The sequence below is a fragment of the Drosophila serrata genome, unplaced genomic scaffold (genome assembly GCF_035046125.1).
Source record: "Drosophila serrata isolate PLE 108 unplaced genomic scaffold, ASM3504612v1 contig_276, whole genome shotgun sequence".
In the NCBI taxonomy this organism is placed as follows: Eukaryota; Metazoa; Arthropoda; class Insecta; order Diptera; family Drosophilidae; genus Drosophila; species Drosophila serrata.
In genome coordinates this window covers 100,251-126,699 of record NW_028257174.1, presented here as the reverse complement: position 1 = coordinate 126,699, position 26,449 = coordinate 100,251, and the positions used below count along the sequence as shown (strand labels likewise).

General features: G+C 44.2%; 5 protein-coding genes and 6 non-coding genes across 16 annotated transcripts; 4 read left to right on the top strand and 7 right to left on the bottom strand.

The window, feature by feature from the left end:
- Positions 1 to 1,079: 1,079 nt before the first annotated feature.
- LOC110179733 (uncharacterized) lies at positions 1,080 to 8,239 on the top strand. 2 transcript variants are annotated; one of them, XM_020947350.2, is made up of 9 exons: positions 1,080 to 1,292; positions 1,398 to 1,838; positions 2,099 to 2,166; positions 2,491 to 2,646; positions 2,711 to 2,959; positions 3,076 to 3,178; positions 3,240 to 6,068; positions 6,137 to 7,423; positions 7,494 to 8,239. In XM_020947350.2, the coding sequence occupies exons 5-8, from the start codon at positions 2,802 to 2,804 to the stop codon at positions 7,292 to 7,294; spliced, it is 4,248 nt and encodes a 1,415-aa protein (XP_020803009.2). In that variant the 5' UTR covers positions 1,080 to 1,292; positions 1,398 to 1,838; positions 2,099 to 2,166; positions 2,491 to 2,646; positions 2,711 to 2,801; the 3' UTR covers positions 7,295 to 7,423; positions 7,494 to 8,239. The 2 variants fall into 2 exon arrangements, with proteins under 2 accessions (XP_020803009.2, XP_086691372.1); XM_086835246.1 differs by lacking the exons at positions 1,398 to 1,838; positions 2,099 to 2,166 and having other exon boundaries at positions 1,086 to 1,292.
- Positions 1,213 to 1,842, top strand: mei-217 (meiotic 217). Its single transcript, XM_086835197.1, has 2 exons — positions 1,213 to 1,292; positions 1,398 to 1,842. The coding sequence occupies exons 1-2, from the start codon at positions 1,213 to 1,215 to the stop codon at positions 1,840 to 1,842; spliced, it is 525 nt and encodes a 174-aa protein (XP_086691323.1).
- RpS5a (ribosomal protein S5a) lies at positions 8,229 to 12,429 on the bottom strand. The gene is made up of 5 exons (XM_020947351.2): positions 12,373 to 12,429; positions 11,263 to 11,668; positions 9,429 to 9,545; positions 9,084 to 9,182; positions 8,229 to 8,424 (listed from the first exon to the last, which is right to left on the bottom strand). Exons 2-5 carry the CDS (start codon positions 11,665 to 11,667, stop codon positions 8,356 to 8,358), a joined length of 690 nt encoding a protein of 229 aa, XP_020803010.1. The 5' UTR covers position 11,668; positions 12,373 to 12,429; the 3' UTR covers positions 8,229 to 8,355.
- Positions 8,503 to 8,642, bottom strand: LOC147643175 (small nucleolar RNA psi28S-1192). The gene has a single exon (XR_015272500.1). It is a non-coding gene; the product is annotated as a small nucleolar RNA psi28S-1192 (small nucleolar RNA).
- On the bottom strand, positions 8,708 to 8,847 carry LOC147643174 (small nucleolar RNA psi28S-1192). The gene has a single exon (XR_015272501.1). It is a non-coding gene; the product is annotated as a small nucleolar RNA psi28S-1192 (small nucleolar RNA).
- Positions 8,881 to 9,014, bottom strand: LOC147643173 (small nucleolar RNA psi28S-1192). The gene has a single exon (XR_015272502.1). It is a non-coding gene; the product is annotated as a small nucleolar RNA psi28S-1192 (small nucleolar RNA).
- On the bottom strand, positions 9,251 to 9,392 carry LOC147643172 (small nucleolar RNA psi28S-2876). The gene has a single exon (XR_015272499.1). It is a non-coding gene; the product is annotated as a small nucleolar RNA psi28S-2876 (small nucleolar RNA).
- On the bottom strand, positions 9,803 to 9,957 carry LOC147643171 (small nucleolar RNA psi18S-1854). Its single transcript, XR_015272503.1, has one exon. It is a non-coding gene; the product is annotated as a small nucleolar RNA psi18S-1854 (small nucleolar RNA).
- Positions 9,975 to 10,130, bottom strand: LOC147643170 (small nucleolar RNA psi18S-1854). Its single transcript, XR_015272498.1, has one exon. It is a non-coding gene; the product is annotated as a small nucleolar RNA psi18S-1854 (small nucleolar RNA).
- A 344-nt stretch (positions 12,430 to 12,773) lies between the features above and the next one.
- Positions 12,774 to 15,996, top strand: DNAlig4 (DNA ligase 4). 2 transcript variants are annotated; one of them, XM_020947347.2, is made up of 5 exons: positions 12,774 to 13,190; positions 13,259 to 13,423; positions 13,480 to 14,402; positions 14,466 to 14,927; positions 14,996 to 15,996. In XM_020947347.2, exons 1-5 carry the CDS (start codon positions 12,878 to 12,880, stop codon positions 15,908 to 15,910), a joined length of 2,778 nt encoding a protein of 925 aa, XP_020803006.2. In that variant the 5' UTR covers positions 12,774 to 12,877; the 3' UTR covers positions 15,911 to 15,996. The 2 variants fall into 2 exon arrangements, with proteins under 2 accessions (XP_020803006.2, XP_086691378.1); XM_086835252.1 differs by having other exon boundaries at positions 12,805 to 13,190; positions 13,263 to 13,423.
- A 1,147-nt stretch (positions 15,997 to 17,143) lies between these two features.
- slpr (mitogen-activated protein kinase kinase kinase slipper) lies at positions 17,144 to 23,879 on the top strand. 4 transcript variants are annotated; one of them, XM_020947334.2, is made up of 9 exons: positions 17,160 to 17,424; positions 17,651 to 18,017; positions 18,090 to 18,733; positions 18,798 to 18,964; positions 19,048 to 19,223; positions 19,464 to 19,484; positions 19,780 to 19,956; positions 20,022 to 20,136; positions 20,801 to 23,879. In XM_020947334.2, exons 2-9 carry the CDS (start codon positions 17,778 to 17,780, stop codon positions 22,879 to 22,881), a joined length of 3,621 nt encoding a protein of 1,206 aa, XP_020802993.2. In that variant the 5' UTR covers positions 17,160 to 17,424; positions 17,651 to 17,777; the 3' UTR covers positions 22,882 to 23,879. The 4 variants fall into 4 exon arrangements, with proteins under 4 accessions (XP_086691375.1, XP_020802993.2, XP_020802994.2 ...); XM_020947335.2 differs by lacking the exon at positions 17,160 to 17,424 and adding an exon at positions 17,443 to 17,587; XM_086835249.1 differs by lacking the exon at positions 19,464 to 19,484 and having other exon boundaries at positions 17,144 to 17,424.
- The last annotated feature ends 2,570 nt before the right edge of the window (positions 23,880 to 26,449 follow it).

The following is a 26,449-nucleotide window of genomic DNA, read 5'->3' as shown; positions in this document are numbered from 1 at the left end:
ATAATGGTATTATCATTTTAGTCTAAAGATAAAAACTAAGTGAAGAAGTCATTTCCCTCCCTATAAACCATATATATTCTTGATCAGCATGAACAGCCGAATCTATTTAGACATATTTTAAAGAAAATTAAATTTTTCAAATTTTGTTCAAAATTTGATCGTTAAAATTACACCATTAAAATTTTCAAAAATTGATAAAATTTAAAAATGTTAAAAATTTTAAATTGAGTTTGCAGATTTATTAACCTATTAAAAACTAACATAGGCAAGCTTTCCGAATTAAAATTAATGCCTCTTTGACTGAGTTATGAGATTCTTAAATTTGGATTTTTCGATAAAATTGCCATAAAAAATATATAGGTAAGTATCGACCCAAAGAATAGTTTTGTAATTTTATTCAGAAGTTTCTAACTTTGTGAAGAAGTCGTTTCCGACCCTATTATTAGTATATATTCTTGATTAGCATCAAAAATGAATTTATTAAATATTAATTAAAAATTATCATATAACAAGGACGAAAGGTAACTTTGGTACCCCGTAGTTTTTATGCCCTTACAGATTGCAGTTCGATCATTACTAATATAACTATTACTATACTAATATAAATTATAAAAAAAACCCGACGTAAAACATTCTATTATTACATTCACCTATACATATTTTATTTACAGTTTTATAGTTACAGTTTTTAAATTCACAGTAACTCTACACTTAACGATCGTTTTTAATCGTCCGATTTTTATAAAATTTAAACCGCAACTCTCGAATAGTAAAAAATGACTATAATTTAAATTAGATCTACATATGTTGCAAATTATATTGCTAATACACACACCTTTGGATAACATCCATATTGCATATTTGCCTTTAATTTTGCACAATTTAAGATTAATAATTGGTAATGGTTTTAACTATTTCCGCTATTTTAGCAATTTTCATAAGCTTTTTCGTTAGCTTAATCTCTTTACAAATTCCAATCGTTCCAATTTTAATCACACCTACGCATGCGCAACCCTATTGGCAACGCGGCCCTAGAAGTCAAACTTATCGGCCTGTCGATAATGTTGTTGCGGTTGCCCCTTCTTATTCTTTCTTTCGGCCACCTCTAGAAAGGCACATCATTTAAAAAAAATTGTTCCGTTTTTTACAAAGTTTTCGAGTCGTAGTGTAAAACAATTGAAGATTTCCTTTCATCCGCAATTGGCGATTAACATGATTGGAGTGAATTCAAGCTTGCAAGCATCAGAAGTACAAGAAGCAGTTGCAAACGCCGAAGCAGCAACAATTACCCAGTAAGTGCAAAAATTCTAGTAGCAAAAAAAAGGCAAAAAAAACATGGAGTCCGCCAAGGAACGCTTTATACATACATACATATATGTGCATATATACACACACAGATTCCACGAGCAGAAGCTGGTGGAACAGTTCTGCCGCCAGACCCAACTGCTCAAGTTGGTGGAAGGCTCCGCCGAAAAGTTTGTGGAACACTACCGGCGCACGCGCCGCCCGGAGGATCTCCTGGCACCTGTGCAGGTGCGCCTCGACTTTGACTACGCACATCTGCTGGAGCACTCACCGCGCCTGCTGCAGCTCGTGCTGGAGGAGCCGCTGCAATTTGGCGAGGCGGTCAGGTACACTGTCTATGGGCTTGTGAGGGCGCGCCTAAAGACCGCCGGCCTGAAGGCCATCGACATTGGCCAGCTGCACGCCCAGTGGCGACTGGTGGGACTGCCCTTTACGCCGTGCCTGCAGTTCGAGCCGCGGGATCAGTCCTTGCGCCTAGGGTTGAGCCAGGTGCAGGGCGTCCTAGCGGCGTATACGCCACGTGAAACGCTGGTGTAAGCTGGGGGAGAGGACTGTAAGGGGTTAATTGAACTTGACTCTTTCTTTGAACAAAAAGATCTCTCTTCACGTAATTTGATTAAAATTTGAAACATTTCTGAACCATCAGAAGCTTAGCTTCGGTCATAATTTGTGAAATACTTGACATTCTCCTTGCAATTTACATAAAGTTCAAAGTTTTAAAAAGAGAAGAGCTCAGAGAGTAATCCCTGATCAGTTTTCGACAGTAACCTTAATTTAGATCGTTTTCTTATAGTCTGCAATCGATTTGGTACTGCAGTAGCGGCTGTATGCGCAATGCCATACAGACCAGATCCACAGATGGTATGTCTTCTCTATACGATCCCAGTAATCACCCACAACTCCAATGGTGTGGGATCCCAAGTCCTCCCCTCATTCATGTTTTTCATTATTTACTTTATTATTTTTATTATTTATTTCGTTTTGTTTTGTTTCCGTATTATTCATTATTTGATATTAGTTTGTTTTTCTTTATTATTCGTTTTCTGGTATAGCATAAGAAGTTTTTGATTTCATTGTGTCATGTTTATGTAATCCATGTAGCACTCACATATCCTTCAAAGTAACCAACCCAAATTGACAGTCACAGTTTGATATATTTATTTATATATGTATATTCATTCACAGCTCCGTTGTGTTCGGGCTGTTCTCGGCCTATGAGTGAATACCAAAAGTTAAGAGTTACGGAAACCTTTCGCCTCCTGGCCATCCTGCCCTGTTCCGCCGTCCAGACACCGCGCACCATCGGCTGCCTTCATCGTCCCAAGTTGATCCGCTTGCGAGGTTTGACACTGATCTATACTGCTTTAATTGGGCATTCATTTGCACTTGCATTTGTCTTTTAAAGCGCACAGCCACGACTGCGAGTTGAAGTTGGGCTCCACTTATCTCATCACCGGCTACTTTGACGGATCGGCCAGCACCTATCAACTGGAGGCATGCCATCTAAGAAGCGTCTAGGCAGCGAAGGCCGCCGCCACACCAACCGTCGCCGTGCGGTTCAGCTGAGTGAGTTTCTGCGCGGTGACGATGAGCCAACAGGACAGGTTCCTGGCTCACAGGCTGAGTCTCAAAACACCAACGGAAGCTCCATTGGGTAAGCTTTTATTGAACCCTAATATTATTTTAGAGCAATATTATTATTTTATAATTATTCTTTAAATATATTTTCTCGGCACTTGAATTAATGATCATTCTCAACCTCTTCCAAAGCACTGTCCCTTCGAGGGACCTCACTGCTAGTTTCGTTACTGTAAGCCCTATTGTGACACCCGGCACTCCGACTGACAACTCAGAGAGGGACAACCCAGAGAGGGTAAGGAGTGAACCCCACGCACATTCCTCTCCCCAGAATTTCATCTCTTCTTTCTTTTCAGGTGCCCCAGACTCCTCCATCGCTACCACCACCGCCGACACCTATTAGTGCTTGGAAGTTGTCGTCTGACAATAACGATCCTCCGCAAGGCACTTTTAGGGCAGATAACAAGGCATTCCCAGACCTGGGCAAGCAGGTGAAGAAAGTCAAAACTGTGGCCATTCCGGAAACCAACAATCCCACAAGGTCTTGTGATTCATCCAAGGCTCGACGCGATTGCCCAGTTCTGGGAAACTTTTTACCGGAAACACTGCTGCCAGAAGAGGCAGAGGGCAAAGATCAATCTCGGGCCAGCAGGCTGAGTTCCTTCCGTTCGACTATTGACAATTGTCATGGCACCAAACAGTCTTCATGTTCTCCTTCAAGGATAACGATCTTGCAGAGAGCACCATCTCAGGAGTGCAGAAGTCAGCAAAAAATGTCAATGCAGCCAGAGATTACCAATCAGAAACCAGCTTTGACAGCCTCGGTAGCTGCTGTTACAGTCCCAGCGCTAAAAAGCGGACCAATTCAGCAGAAGGAGCAGCATATGAAAACCAAAAATAGTCCTGCAAGTTTCTCAGAGAAGTTGAAAAGTCCTGGCTGCTCTTTTGAGCCAAAAATGCAGATGCAGTCGGAGAGTAGTCGTCGTGGGCCAGCTTCGACAGCTGTGCCTGCTGCTCCTGCAGTGCCACCGATGGAATGGCGACCAGCCCAGCAGAAGAAGCAGGATAAACAACCACAAAAAGGTCCTGCAAGTTCCTCTGAGCCAAAGTCCAAAAGTCCTGGCTGTTCTTCCAAGGGAAAAATGCAGACGCAGTCAGAAAGTAGTCCTCATGACCCAGCTTCAACAGCTGTGCTAGCTGCTCCTGCACTGCCACCGATGGAATGGCGACCAGCTCAGCAGAAGAAGCAGGATAAACAACCACAAAAAGGTCCTGTAAGTTCCTCTGAGCAAAAGTCGAAAAGTCCTGGCTGTTCTTCCAAGGGAAAAATGCAGCTGCAGTCAGAGAGAAGTCCTCGTGAACCAGCTTCGACAGCTGTGCTATCTGCTCCTGCAGTGCCATCGATGGAGTGGCGACCATCCCAGCAGAATGAGCAGGATAACCAACATAAAAGTCCTGTAATTTCTTCAGAGCCAAAGTCGAAAAGTAGTGACTGTTCTTCTAAGGGAAAAATGCAGGTGGAGCCAGAGAGTAGTCCTCGTGAACCAGCTTCGACAGCTGTGCTAGCTGCTCCTGCAGTGCTAGCTGCTCCTGCAGTGTCATCTATACAATGGCGACCATCCCAGCAGAAGGAGCAGCATAACCAAAAAGATAAAAGTCCTGTAAATTCAGAGAAGAAATCGAAAAGTCCTGACTGTTCTTCTAAGGAAAAAATGCAGGTGCAGCCAGAGAGTAGTCCTCGTGACCCAGCTTCGACAGCTGTGCTAGCTGCTCCTGCAGTGCTAGCTGCTCCCGCAGTGTCATCGATACAATGGCGACCATCCCAGCAAAAGGAGCAGCATAAACAAAAGGAAAAAAGTCCTGTAAATTCTTCAGAGAAGAAATCGAAAAGTCCTCGCTGTTCTAAGCAGAAAAAGCAGATGCAGTCGGAGAGTAGTCCTCGTGAACCAGCTTCGACAGCTGTGCCTGCTGCTCCTGCAGTGTCACAGATGGAATGGCGACCAGCCCAGCAGAAGAAGCAGGATAAACAACCAAAAAAAAGTCCTGCAAATTCCTCAGAGCCAATGTCGAAAAGTCCTGGCAGTTCTGCTAAGGGAAAAATGCAGATGCAGTCAGAGAATAGTCCTCGTGAACCAGCTTCAACAGCTGTGCTAGCTGCTCCTGCAGTGCCATCGATGGAATGCCCACCAGACCAGCAGAAGAAGCAGGATAAACAACCTTTAAAAAGTCCTGCAAGTTCCTCAGGGCCAAAGCCGAAAAGTCCTGGCTGTTCTTCTAAGGGAAAAATGCAGATGCAGTCAGTGAGTAGTCCTCGTGAACCAGCTTCGACAGCTTTACTGGGTGGTCCTGCAGTGCAATCGATGGAATGGGGACCATCCCAGCAGAAGAAGCAGTATAAACTAACACAAAAAAGTCCCAAAAGTTCCCCAGTGAGGATGCAGTCAGAGTTAAGTGCTTGTAAACCAGCTCCTACAGCTGCGGTAGCTGCTCCTGCAGTGCTATCGATGGAATGGCGACAATCCCAGCAAAAAGATGAGTACAGGCAGACACCGAAATGTCCTGTAACTTCATCAGAGACCAATTCGAAAAGTCCTGGATGTTCCCCTGAGCAAAATGTGCAGATGCAATGGCGAAAAAGTCCTGTAAGTTTCTCAGAAAGGATGTCGAAAAGTCCTGGTGGTTCCTCTGAGGCAAAAATGCAACCAGAGATTAGTCCTCGTGAACCAGCTTCTAGACCCGCGGTAGCTGCTTTTACGGTACGATCGATGGAATGGGGACCTTCCCAAGAAAAGCAAACACAGACGAGTCCTGAAAGTTTCTCAGGTCCTGCAGGTCCCCCAAAGCAGAAGATGACCGAGAATCCTTCTGCACGGGAAAGAAGGCCACTCATAGAATTTCAGGCTGGCGAAGAATATGTTGTGCTCGCTTCCCATTGTTCCGCACAAGAGCAAGATCAAAACCGTAGAATCTGCGATGAAAGCGACGACACAGCGCTGGAGGACCAAACTGTGGAACAGACAGGCGAACGGGAGATCGCCGGGCGTCCATTAAACCCGATCAGTCGCTCCTTATTGAATGCCAATGCCCTGGAGTTCCATCCCATGGCTAGGGAGCGTGAACGGGAGGCGGAGCAGGTGTACTCGGCTGAGGAATATGCTCTTCAGCCTAATGAATCCAGGCTAAAGGTGAGTAATATTAATCAAGTATTTCTTTCTTATCGAAAATGAATTTAATCATTGATTTTTAATAACAGCGAAGGCGTCGTTCCCAGCGGTCTAATCGTTCCATGAAGCGATGGCAGCGCGAGCAAACCAACAGTGGTCAGGTGGTTGAGATCCAGGTTCCGGCTCAAGGCCAGCAGTTGCAGCAGCGTGGAATCCAGGCACAGCGACACGAACAGGGACAGGGACCGGGTGTTGGACATGGACCGGGTGTACGACAGGGATCGGGTGTTGGACATGGACCGGGTGTACGACAGGGACCGGGTGTTGGACATGGACCGGGTGCAGGACATAGTGTAGGACAGCGACATAATGTTGGGCAGAGACAAACTGCTGGACAGCCACAGACTGCAGGACAGCGACAGATTGCAGGACAGCGACAGACTACAGGACAGCGGCGACAGACTGCAGGACAGCGACAGACTCCAGAACAGCGACAGACTGCTGCAGGACAGCGACAGGCTACAGGACAGCGACACACTACAGGACAGCGACAGACTACAGGACATGGACTGGGTGCAGAGCAGGATGCAGGGGAGCGACGCAGTATTGAACAACGACAGCGTGCAGGGCAGCATCAGATACAGAGCCGGCTCGCCCTGCCCGGTCGCCACTGCAGAGCTCCGACAACTCATCAGCGCCTGCACCCCCAACAGCAACAGCAACACGCATGTCCAATGACACAGGACCAACTTTACCAAGACAACCCGATGTATCCAGTTTATGTCGGTGCGCCACCTGTTCCGACAGTCTATGGACCACAAACACCGGCTCCACCAGTCTACGGACCACCAACACCTGCTCCACCAGTCTATGGGCCACCATCAGCTCCACCAGTCTATGGACCTCCACCCGCTTCACAAGTCTATGGACCACCACCACCTGCTCCACCAGTCTATGGACCACCACCCGCTCCACCAGTCTATGGACCACCACCCGCTTCACAAATCTATGGACCACCACCCGCTCCACCAGTTTATATGGGTACTTCAGTTTATGCCCCTCCGCCAGTTCCTTCGCCAGCTACTGTAGATTATGTCGCTTCGCCCGCTCCTCTAGAATATGTCCCTGCGCCCGGTACAGTAGAATATGTCGCTGCGTCTCCTTCTTCGAACGCCTATGGAGGCTATCTACCTTATCCAATGGTTCAAGAATCTCTGGTCTGCCCATATATATGGGCAATGCATTAGCGGCAGTCAATGTATCTTACGCTGTGCCAGCACATCGAGTAGCTTCTGCTCCAGCGCCAGATTACACACGAGGATAGTGCCCAGAACATGCTGCATAAGTACTTGTGATAACCAGAAAGAAGCGACCCAGTAAGTATTGGTATAAGGAATCCAAACCACGAAATACTTAATCAGATTTCTTTTTTCCTTCGGGTAACAGCTGTCTTCACCAGTAAAACGTACAAACAATTTCCTGCATGCTTCGCCAAGCTTGCCCTGCGCCTGAATGTCCTGGGATCAGATGTGTGCGATCATTTTGTCCAGCAAATCTTTCGGGGGGAACATCACCACCGTCGCTATCATCTGTGAATAGTTTCAGTCTCATCTCGCATATCAATCTGTGCATGAACGAGTTCACCCGCTGACTGCTGCACTATTTGGATCGTTACGAGGACCAGGTGCTGGGCATGTCGAAGGTGAAGCGTCGGCGCACAGATAGTTGGGAGTTTCCTTAAACAAAAATCTACCTCGACAGAAGTCAAAGACTTCTCATTACACTTAAATCGATTTATATCGAAATTTGTAGTTTTCTAGTATGCATTTACATGGCACAATGTGTTTATAAACAACATATGTATACGAGTCCTATTTTTTGTTATATTTTTTCAATCTCTGCACAAAAGAGGCTATTATTGTTAAGTTTAGCTGTTTGGTGATGTTTTAAAAACATCGACAGACTCCAAAAAACATGGATGTTCCTTCACCTTTATTTATAGCAAATGTCGAACGAATTCGAAAATGAAAGAGACAACTATATATGTACATAAATCCGGAAATCATTGTCCGTCCCTTTCTGATCTCAACTTGAAAACCCAAAACCCATTTCGATATACGTTGTCTCTACTTATTTTCAAATAAAGTTTATTTAAAATTAAACTATTAAAAAAAAGAACTGTTTACACTCAATGGATTTTTCATCTTGTTTATTTTAAATTTAGTGTATCATTTCGCGGAGTACACACGTTATTTGTATAAAAAAAAACGAACGCAGAAGAGTTTGTTTTTGTTGGTGCAACGTCTCCTTAACGGTTGGACTTGGCCACACGCTCCAGCTCATCCTTCTTCTTGATGGCGTAGGAGTTGGAGGATCCCTGGAATAATAAGATTAAATTGTTATTAGTATTTATTACATTTTCGATCACAAATCCATGTTCTTATGTGATTTAGGCACTTGTTCTTTTACGTTTCTCGTGTGCATTGTACTGGGAATTGATCACAAGCACAAGGATAATAAAAGATGGAGCTTTGTTCTGGTCCAAAAGCGAGACTACATGAATAGACCATCAGGCAGAATTAGATTGGACCCTTTCTTTCACTAGAAACTATGCTCGAGCACTAGGTTTTTGTCTTTAAGAAATACATCTATACAATTGCTGATGTTCTTTTACGTTTCTCGTGTGCATTGAACTGGGATTTAATCGCAAGCACAAGGATAATAAAAGATGGAGCTTTGTTCTGGTCCAAAAGCGAGACTACATGAATAGACCATCAGGCAGAATTAGACTGGACCCTAAATTTAACCATCAATACATAGGATTTTAAGGACTACATGTTCTTTTACGTTTCTCGTGTGCATTGAACTGAGATTTAATCGCAAGCACAAGGATAATAAAAGATATATTCTGGTCCAAAAGCGAGACTACATGAATAAACCATCAGGCAGAATTAGATTGGACCCTGCTTTCTTTGCATTACTACAATAAACCCGGGAGATATTGTAATGTGGTTAAGATCCTCGGTTCTTGCTCACCTTAGCGGCGTTGATCAGCTCATCGGCCAGGCACTCGGCAATGGTCTTGATGTTCCTGAAGGCAGCCTCGCGAGCTCCAGTGCACAGCAGCCAGATGGCCTAAAATAATGAATAAATATATTAGATTTTGTAGAGCCTTAAGCTTGTACAACAATAATGATTCATTCAAAAATGTCTCTTCAGTTCATACGCCAAATGTCGGCTAAATTACACATTGTGACGCTACGGATAAGATAGATTTTCGATTTAGCCAACATTATAAGCCAGCAGTCGCCAAACGAACCACTAGCCATCGTAGCTGGCCACATTCTAAATCCAATTATGCATTACAAGCGGGAGACTCACCTGGTTGACGCGACGCAGGGGCGACACATCCACAGCCTGACGACGGACGGTACCAGCACGTCCAATACGGGTGGAGTCCTCACGGGGTCCCGAGTTGATGATGGCGCTGACCAGGATCTGCAAATGATAGCAATGCAAAATGTTAATTAAATCCAATTCGTATCTAAGTTGCTTAATAACGTATAGGGAATATGTAGTAAATGTTGTTTCAATTTCCAGGAGAGCAGGAAGAGGGGCTTTATCTTCGGGCGCTAGGATAATATTGAAACCATTTGATCTCAGTTCAATTTTGGTAATGCCCACCGGCAATGGGTTTATTTAAAGCCGCAGGCATTGAGGTGAACTGTTGTCACAGGGTTGTCTGGGATTAAGTAGATATAATAATGTTGTTTTTGACTTTATTAAGGTTCGCATCTTTGAGACAATGGCCTTAAGAGGAATAGTTAAACATGGGGTTCGATGTGGTCCAATTGAATACCACAACGCTGTTGAAATCAACGCTGCAGTTTTAGTTTTGGACGGATAACTCAATCTAAACTTATTACATGAATGCTGTTGTTACTTTTTGACTTTATTAAGGTTCGCATCTTTGAGGCAATGCCCTTAAGAGGAATAGTAAAGCATGGGGTTCAATGTGGTCCAATTGAATACCACAACGTTGTTGGGATCAACGCTGCAGTTTTAGTTTCGGACGGAAAGTTGCTAAAGTCTTTAAGCACAAGGATATGTGTACATTTTTATCAATTTCTAGTGTAGCTTTAATTTCCAAGAGGACCAGAAGAGGTTTCTTTTCTTCAGGCACTAGGATAATATTAAAACTCTGCTTCCTATGAGTCCTGAGTTAATGCTCAATTTGGCTGGAGTTTACCATCAATTGGCTTGAGGAGGACTAACTGGGGTTCTTCTAATCTTCATTTTAAATTTCTAGTGTAGCTTTAATTTCCAAGAGGACCAGAAGAGGCTTCTTTTTTCAGGCACTAGGATAATATTAAAACTCTGCTTCCTATGAGTCCTGAGTTAATGCTCAATTTGGCTGGAGTTTACCATCAATTGGCTTGAGGAGGACTAACTGGGGTTTCCTTATGATCATATTTCAATTTCTAGTGTAGATTTAATTTCCAAGAGGACCAGAAGAGGCTTCTTTTCTTCAGGCACTAGGATAATATTAAAACTCTGCTTCCTATGAGTCCTGAGTTAATGCTCAATTTGGCTGGAGTTTACCATCAATTGGCTTGAGGGGGACTAACTGGGGTTCTTCTAATCTTCATTTTAAATTTCTAGTGTAGCTTTAATTTCCAAGAGGACCAGAAGCGGATGCTTTTCTTCAGGCACTAGGATAATATTAAAACTCTGCTTCCTATGAGTCCTGAGTTAATGCTCAATTTGGCTGAGATCGCCATCAATTGGCTTGAGGAGGACTAACTGGGGTTTCCTTATGATCATATTTTAGTTTCTAGTGTAGATTTAATTTCCAAGAGGACCGAAAGAGGCTTCTTTTCTTCAGGCACTAGGATAATATTAAATCTTTGTTTTACTATAAGTCCACATAGAAGATAATGCTTGCGAAAGTATCGTTACTAACCAGCATCGAGGAGGACTTGACAACCATTACTTTGAGTTCTAATTAAGGATTTACTTTGTAGTTCCAAGTTCCAGGAGAAACCAGAAGAGGCTTATTATCTTCAGGCACTAGGATATTTTGGAACCCAATTAATCTGCGCGCCCATTCTACCCATGTCCCAGTGGCAAATATCTGCGGACACAGTTTAGCATGGGCCGCTTGCTCCCTACCTTTCGAAAAAGGATAGAAGTATATAATTATATGTTTATGTACCTGCAGCGGGTTCTCGCCGGTGAGCAGATGAATGATCTCGAACGAGTGCTTGACAATGCGGCAGGCCATCAGCTTCTTGCCATTGTTGCGTCCCTTCATCATCAGGGAGCAGGTCAGGCGCTCCACAATGGGGCACTGAGCCTTGCGGAATCGCTTGGCGGCATAACGTCCGGCCGAGTGGGGAAGGTAGCGGGCGAACTTCTCCTTCACCGAGATGTAATCCTGCAGCGAGATATCGTTGACGGTCACATCGTCGCACGACCAGCGGCCGAAAAGCTTGATTTCGGGCAGCTCGCTGGTGGCCACAACGTTCGTCTCCATGATGGTTTCGGCGTTCTCGGTTTCCAGAGGTGCCGCCGGCTCCTCGAACGTCTCCACGACGGTGTTTTCAGCAACTTCGGCCATGCTGTGAGTGGAGGAAAAGGTTAATATATAATGAAATTATTTATTTTGTCAACAATATTCAACTGAAATAGCTAAGAGTTATAAATTCAGCTAAACGCGACCATTTTCTGCACTTTAAAACCAAAGAAAAACATGAGGTGTGCTCTTATTTAGTGCTTCCATGTAAAAAAAAATATAAAAGGGCCATCAAGCCCGCGTGAAAACCATGTTTTCACTAAATATTAACCACGTTTTTTGTAGATTTTCTGCAATTTTAAATCTTTACTGAAAATGAGCGCTATTTCCACACGCACACCATACACACATATACATTTGTATATGCACATATACACACGCGCATTGTTGTTGTTGATTTCCACGACTTTATCGTCGCAATGCCTTTTCCAAAGGAATCGGTATTTTATATTCATCCAAGGGCTTTAGTTTTGCCATAGAACCGTATAAAATAAATACAAAAAAACATAAAAAAAAAGGAAAAAGTGAAACCAACACGTGTTAGCACTCACACAGTGGCTCACGCACAAACACACACACAAACAAAAAGCCGCCCGTTTTTAACCTCATTGCCGCTGAAATTTCAGTTTTTCGCCGTTCGCTCAATAATTTCACAAAACCCCTATTATTCACGCTAGGCCGCCACTTGTAGCAGTCGTTTTGTCGAACTATGGTACGTTTACACTTATTTAAACTTCGAAAAACCCTTACATTTTCACAGAAGATATCGAGATACGATGTCAGCGCAAAGGCAAACGCCTGAAAAAGAACATGTTGGGGCAGTGTTCGGCAGCGCCACAGAAGTACGTTTCCGCCGCTGCGCACACGGTTGCATTTGGCCAGGGCTGCGAAGTGCACGAGGTATCGATTGTTGCGATAGTTGGCGCTAGTTTGGCTGGATCTCATCACTTGCACCGTATTCAACATCGGGTCTGTTCTGTTTAAGCGAATTGTTGAGTAAGAAAATTAATTAGCTGTTTGATTACCTGTTACTTTATTGTGCATTACATTTATTGAAACCGATAGCTCCTTCTCTTATCGATATGTGTCACAGGTGGCCAGGGTTGAAAAGCGCATTACCTATCGATTGCCTGACAGTAGCGATAATATTGATAACGATGTGCCAGTATCGATATATTTCTTGATGTGTCACCGCTATTGAACTTCCCACAACAGAAATTTTATTGTGAAATAATATTTCTTTATATACGCCACTATGAGCGTGGATATATCCAGCACAATCAAGTTCCGGGACATCTGTGATCTGTTCGAAAAGCTGAAGGCCACCAAAAAGGTTGCCAACAAAGAGGATGTGCTAAAGAGTTACTACGAGTCATTCTGCCGGCATCGCGAATCTTTTCGCAAGGAAACCGGCCTGGCCGACGACCAGGTGGAGAGCGGAGCCAGCAGCTTCTACTCCGTGCTGCGCCTGCTACTCCCGAGCGCGGACACAGGCCGAGACAACTATGGGCTGCAGATTACGGCGCTGGGCAGGCTCTACATTCGGGTGCTTCAGCTGGCCAAGGACTGTGAGTGGGGCAATTGGGGGATTACTGGTGAAACGAGTTATTATTCATCACGTATCAACTCCTGTTAGCCAGCGATGCCATAATGCTGCAGCACCGCAGTGGAAACATGTACAGAGACTACGGCGATGTGGTCTATGCCGTTCTTAAGCCGCGCTGCTTCAATCCGGCAAGCAATCTGCGGCTCAAGCACATTCACGAAATGCTCGACACCATTGCTAACGGGGACACAACAGGTGGGTGAAACGGCCGTCAAAACAAAGCTTAGATAAAGACATAAGTCCATCCCCAGTTAAGGAGCAGGAACTAATCCGGTTTACACAGGAGGCCTCGCCGGAGGAGCAAAAGTGGCTAATACGACTGCTGCTGAAGAGCCTGGGCCTGGGCATTGGCGAGCAGAAAATATTTGGGGTCCTACATCCCAAGGCACAGGATATCTACCAGCGCTGCTCGGATCTGGGCCATGTTTGCAACCTGCTGGCCGACAATGCCACTGACCTGAACGCCAGTGGCACCTCCAACTCCACGGACAGCAAGGACAATGTCAAGCCCGTAAATCTGAATGCTGTCATTCGACCATTCCATCAAATCCGTCCCATGCTGTGCGAACGCTTTCCGGGCGACATCCATGAGCTAATGCAATCGGACGTGCTCTATCTGGAGACCAAGGTGGATGGGGAGCGCTTTCAGCTGCATATCGATCGCGGCCGCTTCATGTACATCTCGCGGAACGGCGTGGATTACACACGCAACTTTGGGGACAGCTACGACCGCGTCGGCACCCTGACGCCAAAGCTAAGGGGCCTGCTGCCGCTGGGTCTGCAGTCCATTATCCTGGACGGCGAGATGATGATATGGGACACCGTTCAGGAGCGCTTCCGCGAGAAGGGCGAGAACACGGACGTTAAGAGCCTGAAGCCTGACCGCAGCTGGCAGCCCTGCTTCGTCGTCTACGATCTTTTGTATTTCAATGGCCAGAGCCTTCTCGACCACACCTACATCCAGCGCGCCTACAAGCTCCAGAAGCTGCTGGTGGAACAGCGTGGCGTGCTGCAATTGATGCGTGGCCGCAAGATTGGCTCGGTGGAGGAATTTAACCAGCTCTTCCAGGAGGCCCTCGACTCCAATGCCGAGGGTATAGTGCTGAAGAAGCAGGGCTCCGTCTATCAGCCGGGAGTGCGACTGGGCGGTGGCTGGTACAAAGATAAAGCGGATGTGAGTAGAGCTAAAACAGTTTATAAATAACATCAATGATCCCCTCTCTAACTTCTTCCACAGTACATCAAGGGCCTTATCACAGAGTTCGATGTGCTGATCGTTGGCGGCTTCTACAATCGCAAGCGCACATTCATCGAATCCTTCTTGCTGGGCGTCCTCCAGCCGGCATCAAATGGCAGCACCTCCTCCCATCGCCACGAGGTCTTCAGCATTGGCTGCGTCACAAATAACACACAGCAGAGGGGTGTTTTGAATCACACCCTGAAGCCACATTGGCACGATGTGATCAAGGAGCCGCCACCGCTGTGGTATCATTACAAGGCGAACGATCGGACGGGATGCCCTGATCTCTGGATCGAGCCACAAAACTCGATTATCTTGCAGGTGAAGGCGGCCGATTTGGCACCGAATTCGGCGTTCTTCACCCGCAAATCGTTGCACTTTCCGCGCATCGAACTGAAACGTGATGACAAATCCTGGAACGAGTGTATGACGCTCAAGGAGTTCAACGATCTGTGCGAAGTAATTAGTTAGATATAGATTTATATAATTCTTCTGACAATTGTGTTCTTTCTGCGTCTTCTCCATAGGGTTCCAAGGCCATCAAGAAGCTAAATAAGCGTCAGCTGCGATTGGAGGACTTGACAACGAAGCGAAAACGTCTCCGAATGACACCTTCGGAACGGAGCCGCATAGGACTGTCCGTCTACGAAAAGCGCTGTGAGCTAGATCCAACCAGTTCGAGTCGCACTAAGCTGTTCGATGGCCTTAGTTTTTGCATTTTAAGCGGCTCGGCTGGGCGTTATAGCAAGCGGCAGCTGCAGGAGCTGGCCGTGCTGAATGGAGGCTGCATCGTTGAGAATCCCCTGCCCAATGATCCCAAGTGCTTCTGTATAGCCGGCGACCAGACATTCTTGGTTAAGCGACTCATTCTGCAGCAGCCGCGCACCTGCGACATTGTGAGCATGGACTGGCTGCTGCGGATCTGTCGAAAGCAGGAACTGGAGCTGCGGCCCAAGGATCTAATGGCGGCCACCGAGCCACTGCAGCGGGAGCTGGCCGAGTGCTTTGACAAGTTCGGGGATAGCTACGACAAGGATATTGCGGACATTGAGGAGTTGCAGGAACTGCTGCTGGACATGGACAAAGTGACAGTAGAGGAAGAGGAAGCGGTGTCATCTGAGCTGGATGCCTTGGAGGATCAACTGCTGGAGGGGAAAAAGAGTCTTAATCTGTTCCGGAACCTGTACGCCGAGTTCTACGAGCCGCACGGGGATCGCTTGGCCAGGATTCTGTTTCTACAGAACGGAGGCAAGTTGGCTGAAGCAACCGATCCAAAGCTCAATCTGGGCTTCAACTGCATGCCCTCGGGCATGGATGATGATCACCTGGAGCAGTGGCTTCAAAACCACCCAAGGCTGAGTGCTGACAAAGTGCTAAACTCTGCCTGGATCCACCAATCGCTTCGGGAAGGGCTTCTCCTGCCCCAGTCGAGTTTCGTCTGATGACGTATAAATTAATATATTTTTTTAAGTACTCTATGTATATACTGTATAATATGTAAAATATAAAATATGTATGATTTTTTAAAGTGCCTAAAATAAATCAATATCACCATAATCTTTATACTCTTGCAATTTGCAGTTGATTACTACGAATTGATCCATGTTGATGGAAAGAAAATAAAAACTAACAAGAGATATGTATATACATATTATAATAAATAAATTAATATACATATATTTTTTTAAAGACTCTATGTATATACTGTATAATATGTAAAATATTAAATATGTATGATTTTTTAAAGTGCCTAAATCAAATCAATAACACCAAAAATTTTATACCCTTGCACTTTGCAGTGGATTACTACGAATTGATCCATGTTGATGGAAAGAAAATAAAAACTAACAAGAGATATGTATATACATATTATAATAAATAAATGAATATATATATTTTTTTAAAGACTATGTATATACTGTATAATATGGAAAATATAAAACATGTATGATTTTTTAAAGTGCCTAAAAGAAATCAATAACACCAAAATGTTTATACCCTTGGAATTTGCAGTGGATTACTACGAATTGATCCATGTTGATAGAAAGAAAATAAAAACTAACAAGAGATATAGTATATACATATAATAATATATTTTAATTTAACTAAATCTTATTTTAAGATCACATAAAATAACATTATCTAAAATTTCTAGTATTTGGACTTGATAATTATAAGCATTTGAAGATGAGAATTTAGTGTGCATTTGCAACGGTAATTTTGTACCCATTCATGACTTCTAGCTTACATGATATTTTACCCATGCATATTAATGCCTGCGCTCATTTTCTGGCTGTGAAATCTCTTGATTTATGAGTGTTTCCTTGGGAAAACCCCAAAACTGTTTTATGAAAACTTTAAAACTGCGTTGCCAGATTTTCTTTTGATAAACTGTGACGCAAGATTTTATAAAAATAATAGTAAAACCAAAGGTTAGCCAACACTGACAGCAGGTATAATTAGTGTGACTTGCTCAGGAACTAGTTCCCAATCGCATCCCCAATTCGAATTAGCCCACTGAAAAGAGCTTTATGCCGCAAGGGGCCTGGGGATACAATATGAGCTAGCAAATTAATTATAAATAAGACTAATTCCAAGCTTTCTGGATGCATCCAGTACGCAACAAATGACTGAACTGAAACTGGAACTGACAGGGAACGGGAGCCAGTTCGGCCGCTGGGTCCAAAGACCAGTTCAATTAAACCAGTTCACATTTGAACAACACAACTCTAGTTTTTTTTTTACACACATATATGTTTTAAAAACATATGCGGAATCAAAAATCAATACGCAGAGTTGTTCGATTGTCGAGGACTGTGGCGAGGCATTAAGGATTCCAGGCGACTCGAGAAGGACCGCGCGGCAACGACGTAACAGGAGGCGACACTACTGCTGCTGCTGCAACTGCGACCAGAGGCTGTTGACAATGGTGTGCTGTGCGTGTGCTTGTGCCAGTGTAAGTGTATGTGTGTGTGTGTGCCAGTCCGTGTGCGTTTTGTGTTCGTGTTTGTCTGATTGTGTGCTGCTCCCGTTGTTGTTGTTGTGCTGTGAAAAATAAGAAGGAAAATGGCAATGTCCTGAAAACGTCCTATTAGCTGGATGGAAACCTCAATCAAATTGTTGTAGTTTCACGTTTCCAACAGTTGTTGTGCTAACACACCTTCCTCCCTTCATTCCCGCAGAAATAACCGCAAACACACAGGAAGCAATAATCACAACAAAGACGGGCGCGTTTCCATGTCGCCGTGTGTGGGCCTTTGATGCAGCCATCCATCAGCGGATCAGGCCAGGATCAGGACTAGCGGAGCCATGCTACCCATCACTGAGGAGCAGCAGCTGCAGCACCAGCACCAGCAGCAACTCCAGGCGGAACTGGAGGATGCAGAGCCGCAGGTGGGCGATGGGAGCCTCTGGACCGCCCTGTATGACTACGACGCACAGGGCGAGGACGAGCTGACTCTGCGGCGGGGCCAGATCGTTGTTGTGCTATCCACGGACAGCGAAGTATCAGGCGATGTTGGCTGGTGGACGGGCAAGATCGGAGACAAGGTAAGTAGCGGCTTTTGCTCCACTTCAGACTTAAAACTCAACTGAAATCATTATTCCCAACCTTTTCTCCAGGTCGGTGTCTTTCCCAGGGACTTTGTGACTGATGCCGATCCCCTACAGCTCAATGTCCCCTCCGCCATTGGCGATATCCAGCCGCACGAGATCGAGTACGAGGAGCTGGACATCAAGGAGGTAATCGGCTCGGGCGGCTTCTGCAAGGTGCATCGCGGCTTCTATGATGGCGAGGAGGTGGCCATCAAGATTGCCCATCAGACGGGCGAGGACAATATGCGCGACAATGTGCTCCAGGAGGCCAAGCTCTTCTGGGCCCTTAAGCATGAGAATATAGCCGCCCTGCGAGGCGTCTGTCTGAAGACGAAGCTTTGCCTGGTGATGGAGTATGCCCGTGGCGGCAGTCTTAATCGTATTTTGGCAGGAAAGATACCGCCTGACGTGCTCGTTAACTGGGCCATCCAGATAGCCAGAGGCATGAATTACCTGCACAACGAGGCACCCATGTCGATCATTCATCGCGACCTCAAGTCCTCCAATGTACTCATTTACGAGGCCATCGAGGGCAATCATCTGCAGCAGAAGACGCTTAAGATCACGGACTTTGGCCTCGCAAGGGAAATGTACAATACGCAGCGGATGAGTGCCGCCGGCACGTATGCCTGGATGCCGCCCGAGGTGATCAGTGTCAGCACCTACTCCAAGTGAGTTTGAAATAATGCTCTCCTAAAAGCAAATCCATATTGTAACTTGGTTTCTATCCCTCAGATCCTCGGATGTTTGGAGCTATGGTGTGCTGCTTTGGGAGCTGATAACGGGCGAGACGCCCTACAAGGGCTTCGATCCGCTTTCCGTGGCTTATGGCGTGGCTGTCAACACGCTGACCTTGCCCATACCAAAAACATGCCCCGAAACCTGGGGTGCCCTCATGAAAAGTGAGTGTTTCAGTCCCTGAGACAGTTTTCCCTCTCCTGAATACTTTTATTTAATTGTTTTAAAACTCATACCAAATTCCTAGGCTGCTGGCAGACGGATCCACACAAGCGACCTGGTTTCAAGGAGATACTCAAGCAGCTGGAGAGCATTGCCCGCTCCAAGTTTACGCTGACGCCGCAGGAATCCTTTCACTACATGCAGGAGTGCTGGAAAAAGGAGATCGCCGAGGTGCTGCACGACTTGCGCGAAAAAGAAAAGGTAGGAACCGCCTTCGAGTTCACCTAGATCGATTTCTCGTTTCTAGACCGTTCTCTTTGTTGGCCCTAGGCCGCTCTTGAGTTCTTCTTTGTCCATTACTCTCTGTTTACTTCCCCAATCAATCCCCCGTCGTTTGTTGATAAAATTCTAATAATTTGGTTTATACTTTCTCTCCAAAAAAACAACACAAAACAAACCAAATTCCATTTGTAAAATATATAAACATCAAACGGCGTAAAGCGTTTCCAAACCATCGAAGAGGTAAGCGCGTCCAACAGGTCTCTCTCTCGCTCTCTGCTCGCCTTTTTCGTTGAGTTGAGTTTCATTGAGTTTCGTTAAGTTCCTTGCCGTGTTTTTGTTACGTTTCGTTTGCCCTAAGTTATCCAGTTTCGTGGATGGATAACCGTCCCGCCACGCCCCACTTAAGCCCACATGCTGCATGGTTCCTAGTTCCTAGATCCTAGCTCTTAGTTCCTTGTTCTTCGTTTCTAGTTAGCAGTTTTTGTTAAAACCTTTTAAGCCTTTACTAAACCCCTTCTGGTCTCCGTTTCCACAGGAACTGCGCAACAAGGAGGAGCAGCTGCTACGGGTGCAGAACGAGCAACGCGAAAAGGCTACCCTCCTTAAGATCCAGGAGCAGCACTTGCGGGAGCGTGAAATGGTGCTTATCGAACGGGAGTTGGTCATGATGCAGCCGGTGCCAACGAAACGCCGGCCCAAAAAGGGCAAAAAGGTAAGTTCAATGTCGTTGTGTGAGAAAAGTTTCCTTACTAACGAATATTTCCATTATTCCTGCAGTACAAACCGCTGCAGATATCACTGCCGACGGGCTTCCGGCACACCATAACGGCCGTACGCGACAAGGCGGAGCAGCCGGGCTCACCCTCACTCTCTGGCTTACGCATCGTGGCACGTGAGTATCTATTTTCCTTTGTCTTCGCCCTGCTCTACGTCCCCTCAGAGATTCAGCTTAGCTGGGAATTATAGGAAAAAAAGAAAACAAAAGGAAAAGCTGTCCAATTAGTGAAATAATATTAATACTGTGTCGAATTTTAACGCGAAAGTTGATATTTAAATCAATCCTTTAACATTTTAATATAAATGAGTGCCATAAATCGATATTTTCAATGATATTTCGGTTATTTCTTCGAATATATAACGTTAAATTTATAAATTCGATATTTATAAAGCCAATATATCAATGTTTTTAATATTTGTGATAGGTTATAAATATTCATTCGTACTCCGAGTATAAGCATATAATTTGCAATTTTCCTTATAATTCCTTATAAATACTGGATATTGGGATGCAGTTAACCCGAAGAATGTATGGAAATCAGGCCATCAGCTTAGAGATTAGATTAGATCAGAGATTAGTCCCAGGAGTATGTCATCATGCCACCCCCGTATCAGTATGATTATTTTTAATTGGTGCTTATTTTTGGCATGCTTCCTCCTTCTTTATTTTGTATATTATTTCTTCTTCTGTTTTGATTGATTATTTTCCTTTTCGTTTCTTTTTTCTCTTATTTCATTTTGGTTTTCTACCTTTTGGGGATCGTATTATATAAAAATAGTTACCGATGGGCACAAGGGCAAGACCTGGGGCCCATCCACCATGCACCAGCGTGAGCGATCGCTCCTGCCCTCGCAACTGGGCGGCGGTGGCCAGCCGGAGTGGCCCGCACAGAGCTCCACTCACTCCTCGTTCAGCAAGAGTGCCCCGAATCTGGACAAGAGCAAGCAGCAGCAGTTACAGTTGCAGCAACAGCTGCCGGTGGCCTCGTTAACTCCACCGCCGGGCAATAGCAATGGCATGGGAATTGGAGCGGGAGCGATAGCGATAGCGGGAGCTAACGGAGGAGGAGGAGGCGGCGGGGGAGCAGGAGTATATCCAGGTATACCCTATTTTCTAACGCGACAACCCAACAGCAATATTGGTAATTGTAAGGTCATCACCACCACCAATGCCATTACAACCAACCACAACAACAACAACAACTCCGTCAACAACAACAAAAGCCAGAATAATAATAATAATAATAACCATAATATTAATATTAATATAAATAATAATAACAATACAACTACTAGCAATAGCGGCCACAGTAACAGCCAGACTAACCCCACTTCCCACTCGAACGCCTCCCTGCCCAATGGCCAGAGCCAGAGCCAGAGCAAGAGCAAAAGCAAGAGCAACTCCAACAACAGCAGCCTTACCAGCGCCAGCAGGACAATGTACCATCGTGCCCGAAGCCAGGAGTACGGCCTAGATCTTTCGCCCAGTCCGTATCAGCCGCCAAATCTATATTTAGTATCCGATGATAGCTCCGAAACGGACACCGTGACAGGACCCACTGGCTGCTTTCACTTCCTCAAGTCTGGAAATTCCTCTGCCTCGGCTACAACCACCGCCTCAGCAGTGCCACGTTTCGGCGGCAGTCTGGGCAACAGTCCCGCCGTCGGACGCAAGAAGCATTCGCTGGACAGTTCCCAACATCCGCCACCAACAAGCAGCAATAGCCTGGCACTGCCCACGCAACTGATGGCATCGGAGGATAACAACACCTATGACCATGCCTTTTATAGGGATGTGATCAAGAAAATCATTGCCAGCAGCGAGCGGGTGAACTCCAAGTCTAGCGGAGACCTCACCATGTACAATTCCAGCACACCGCTGACGGCTGCCCAACGGGATTGCCTTGGCGACGACGAAGACGCAGGCGGTCGCTTTCAGCGCAATGCCTCGGGATCGCAGTTTCCGCGACATTGCTTCTTTACCAGGCAGGAGGAGGAGGAGGATGACAACAACGACCAAGACGACGATGACGATGACGATGACGATGACTCTGGAGAGGCGGAACAGTCGCTGGACTCCAATCAAATGAGACAGAACTCAACAACATCCCGCAAGAGCTCGGTGACTTTCCAGAGCGTGAGCTTCGAGGAGCCAGCCGGCGTCGGATCGCCCCCAGCGACGGTAGCTAGCAGATCGGAGCTGCAGTATACTTCCAGTGCTTCCATTAGCTTTGCCACATACCGCTCTGCCTCGCCATCATCACTGTCCTCGTCCAGCGCCTGCACAGCCTCCTCCGGTGGTGAAGTGCTCCAGGGTATTGCTGGTGAAACGGCGGTGAACGGCAGTAGCGGCTATCAAATGCAAGAGAACTCTATACTAACCACACGACGGATGCTCGATGTCCAGCCGCACCCGGATGTGATCAAGATGAAGGAGCACCTGCTGGCCGAAGAGCAGCGCCAACAGAGCAAGAACCAAAGGAAGCAGCGTCCCAAGCACATCACCAAATCCAAGTCCGTTGAGGCGCCAGTCGATGGACAGCCGCATCCTCATCATCCTCACCAGCAGCAACAGCAGCATCAGCAGCAGCATTACCAACTCCAGCATGAGCATCATTCGGCAAGCTCCAGCCGCTTCCGCTCTTTGCTGAGCCTCTTCTCGCGCTCTCGGAAAAAGTACAGCAAGCTGGCGGACCACAACCAGTTGGATGGCGGCGTTGGTGGCTCCGAATTCAGTGCCATTGATCCCTACCAGACCGATCTGGCCATGGGTAGTGGCAATGGGAGCAATGGTCGATCGCTGAAGCGTAAGGGCAAGAAACCGCAAACGCAATCCTGCGAGCAGCTGGAAAGGTGCTGATTGCCGTTGGAGTTGGCCTCAATAGCTCATTGTTTTATATTAAAACCCTTAGTCTAGGGCCAGAGCGAAAGCAGAGGGTTACCTTTTGAAGATTTCTCCGGCCTAGAAGGCCGCCTCTAACTCCTTCCTCACCAACCTCCTACCTTCCCTCCTTGTAACCGATGAATTGTTCCTAACGAAGGCAAGGCGAGGGATGCAGAGAGAACCATTTGAGGAGAGATTGTGCGGATAAACTAATGCTGCTTCTATACGTAGTAGACACGACACAAGTGCATGGGCCGATGGCAAAATATTTAACTAAACCATAAACTATAAACCATTAAACATAAACCATAAATCTGTAACGATTGGATTAACCTTTAAGTCAACCATAATGGCTCAATTGCTATATATCTAATGGGGGATTCACCGCCTCCCCCAATATCTTAGTTGAACTAAGTTCTATAGTTCTTATAGAAGAACTCCTCGCCCCTCCTCTCATCCCTGAGAGATGTGTGTCTTTCTTTGTTTTTCGAAATTATTCTTATTTAATTTTGCAATGCGACTCCGTTTGGTATTTTGATTACAGTTTTATTTACATTTTATTATTAGTCTGAAATCGGGTTTTCCAATTAATTTATTTATGATTTCTTTAACAACAAAACATACACAAAAAAAAAAAAAAGAAAACTAAAAAAACACCTGTGATCAAAAACAATAATGTTGATGAAAAACAAAAGAAAAAAAGTGAAGAAAGTGAAATAATAATATATTTTTTTTGTTTTTGTATTATTTTTATGGAAATTATATATATACTGATATATATATATATATATACATTTTGTACGATTTGTTCATTTTACGTTTACCGCTCTCGCGTCTCGATTTCAATATATCAACTTTGTATATTAATGTATTTCCCATTTTTATTTTTTTGGGCCCAGCCAAGAACCCAAAAGAAAAAAGAACAATTAGACGAGAAAATGAGAGATCCGTCAATAAAAACAAACTAAAAAGAATCTGCTGACCAGTTTTGATTGTTCCCATATACAAAATATATACCAGAGAAGCACAGAGAAGAATTAGTATTTATTTTTAAAATATTTAAAAGTATGTTTATATCCCCTCGCAGTTTGCAATTGAATTATAGGATCGAATCGGAAATCGATCAAATCTATGTTTTAAATATTAGCATTATTTGAATCCATAACATTATATCATAATTTAACAAAAAAAACATTGAAAAACTAATAACTCAGCTAAAATTCATTAATTTCAATTCAGAAGCCGGTCCTATGTTAGGTTTTACTAGGTCAATAAGTCTGCATACTCAATATTGAGAAAATCTGCTGAGAACTTGAATAGTGATAATTTTTTCTCTTAAAATTTTCCGATTTTTCCTATGGCAGCTATATATATGTATATATATAGTACACCGATTCGCCATGCTCCGATTTATATAGTAGTAAAATTATATAGAAGAATAATACCATAGTTTTATTCAAAGAGCTTACTATTTTTGTTCCAAAACAATTCTCACACGTCTGAGCATATGATTCTCAACTGGTTCTAACGTCCCCGGAATGAAGCGACTGCTACCGGCCACGTCTCAGATATGTGTTGTGTTTCAAAAATTGCAAGTCATTGTTTACAAGTGTTCAAAGTTAGTAACTGACCATACATAATTACTAGTCATAGATATTTACTGCTCAGAGTTACTTAACGTCATTGATACCTACTGATTATAGTTAATTGCTGATCATAGTTACCTCCTGGTCATAGATACTTACTATTCTGAGTTAATTACTGATCATATTTACTTAATGTTCAGAGTTAATTAGTGGCAATTCTTCTAGAAATCGTCCGATTGTTCCTATGGCAGCTATATATATGTATATATATAGTCAACCGATTCTACATGCTCCGATTTATATACTAGTAAAATTATATAGAAGAATAACTCTATAGTTTTATTCAAAGAGCTTGTTTTTAATTTGCTCCAAAACAAATCTCGCACGTCTGAGCATATGATTCCCAACTGGTTCTAACATCCCCGGAATGAAGCGACTGCTACCGGCCACGTCTCAGATATGTGTTGTGTTTCAAAAGTTGCAAGTCATTGTTTACAAGTGTTCAAAGTTAGTAACTGATCATAGTTATTTAATGTTTATTGATACTTACTTATCAGAGTTACTTAGTGTTCAGAGATACTTACTGATTATAGTTACTTACTGGTCATAGATACTTAATGTTCAGAGTTATTTACTGCTCATAGTTAATTGCTGATCATAGTTAATTACTGGTCATAGATACTTACTGTTCTGAGTTAATTACTGATCATAGTTACTTAATGTTCAGAGTTAATTACTGGTCATTCTTCTAGAAATCGTCCGATTGTTCCTATGGCAGCTACATATATGTATATATATAGTCAACCGATTCTACATGCTCCGATTTATATACTAGTAAAATTATATAGAATAATAACTTCATAGTTTCATTGATATAGCTTGCTCATTGTTCCAAAACAAATCTCACACGTCTGAGCATATGATTCCCAACTGGTTCTAACCTCCCCGGAATGAAGCGACTGCTACCGGCCACGTCTCAGATATGTGTTGTGTTTCAAAAGTTGCAAGTCATTGTTTACAAGTGTTCAAAGTTAGTAACTGACCATACATAATTACTAGTCATAGATATTTACTGCTCAGAGTTACTTAACGTCATTGATACCTACTGATTATAGTTAATTGCTGATCATAGTTACCTCCTGGTCATAGATACTTACTATTCTGAGTTAATTACTGATCATATTTACTTAATGTTCAGAGTTAATTAGTGGCAATTCTTCTAGAAATCGTCCGATTGTTCCTATTGCAGCTATATATATGTATATATATAGTCCACCGATTCGCCATGCTCCGATTTATGTACTAGTAAAATTATATAGAATAATAACTTCATAGTTTCATTGATATAGCTTGCTCATTGTTCCAAAACAAATCTCACACGTCTGAGCATATGATTCCCAACTGGTTCTAACCTCCCCGGAACGAAGTGACTGCTACCGGCCACGTCTCAGATATGTGTTGTGTTTCAAAAGTTGCAAGTCATTGTTTACAAGTGTTCAAAGTTAGTAACTGACCATACATAATTACTAGTCATAGATATTTACTGCTCAGAGTTACTTAACGTCATTGATACCTACTGATTATAGTTAATTGCTGATCATAGTTACCTCCTGGTCATAGATACTTACTATTCTGAGTTAATTACTGATCATATTTACTTAATGTTCAGAGTTAATTAGTGGCAATTCTTCTAGGAATCGTCCGATTGTTCCTATTGCAGCTATATATATGTATATATATAGTCCACCGATTCGCCACGCTCCGATTTATATACTAGTAAAATTATATAGAATAATAACTTCATAGTTTCATTGATATAGCTTGCTCATTGTTCCAAAACAAATCTCACACGTCTGAGCATATGATTCCCAACTGGTTCTAACCTCCCCGGAACGAAGTGACTGCTACCGGCCACGTCTCAGATATGTGTTGTGTTTCAAAAGTTGCAAGTCATTGTT

Bases quoted from the DNA above. Each gene is read 5' to 3' on its own strand.
- slpr (XM_020947334.2), top strand. From the start codon at position 17,778: ATGCTACCCATCACTGAGGAGCAGCAGCTGCAGCACCAGCACCAGCAG. The intron at 18,734-18,797 runs GTGAGTTTGAAA...TCTATCCCTCAG, and splicing joins AGTGTCAGCACCTACTCCAA to ATCCTCGGATGTTTGGAGCT. The intron at 19,485-19,779 runs GTAAGCGCGTCC...CCGTTTCCACAG, and splicing joins GTTTCCAAACCATCGAAGAG to GAACTGCGCAACAAGGAGGA.
- LOC110179733 (XM_020947350.2), top strand. From the start codon at position 2,802: ATGCCATCTAAGAAGCGTCTAGGCAGCGAAGGCCGCCGCCACACCAAC. The intron at 2,960-3,075 runs GTAAGCTTTTAT...CCTCTTCCAAAG, and splicing joins ACCAACGGAAGCTCCATTGG to CACTGTCCCTTCGAGGGACC. The intron at 3,179-3,239 runs GTAAGGAGTGAA...CTTTCTTTTCAG, and splicing joins AGAGGGACAACCCAGAGAGG to GTGCCCCAGACTCCTCCATC.
- mei-217 (XM_086835197.1), top strand. From the start codon at position 1,213: ATGATTGGAGTGAATTCAAGCTTGCAAGCATCAGAAGTACAAGAAGCA. The intron at 1,293-1,397 runs GTAAGTGCAAAA...ATACACACACAG, and splicing joins GAAGCAGCAACAATTACCCA to ATTCCACGAGCAGAAGCTGG.
- DNAlig4 (XM_020947347.2), top strand. From the start codon at position 12,878: ATGAGCGTGGATATATCCAGCACAATCAAGTTCCGGGACATCTGTGAT. The intron at 13,191-13,258 runs GTGAGTGGGGCA...AACTCCTGTTAG, and splicing joins GCTTCAGCTGGCCAAGGACT to CCAGCGATGCCATAATGCTG. The intron at 14,928-14,995 runs GTAATTAGTTAG...TCTTCTCCATAG, and splicing joins AGTTCAACGATCTGTGCGAA to GGTTCCAAGGCCATCAAGAA.
- RpS5a (XM_020947351.2), bottom strand. From the start codon at position 11,667: ATGGCCGAAGTTGCTGAAAACACCGTCGTGGAGACGTTCGAGGAGCCG. The intron at 9,546-11,262 runs GTACATAAACAT...TATCATTTGCAG, and splicing joins CCGGCGAGAACCCGCTGCAG to ATCCTGGTCAGCGCCATCAT. The intron at 9,183-9,428 runs GTGAGTCTCCCG...TCATTATTTTAG, and splicing joins CCCTGCGTCGCGTCAACCAG to GCCATCTGGCTGCTGTGCAC.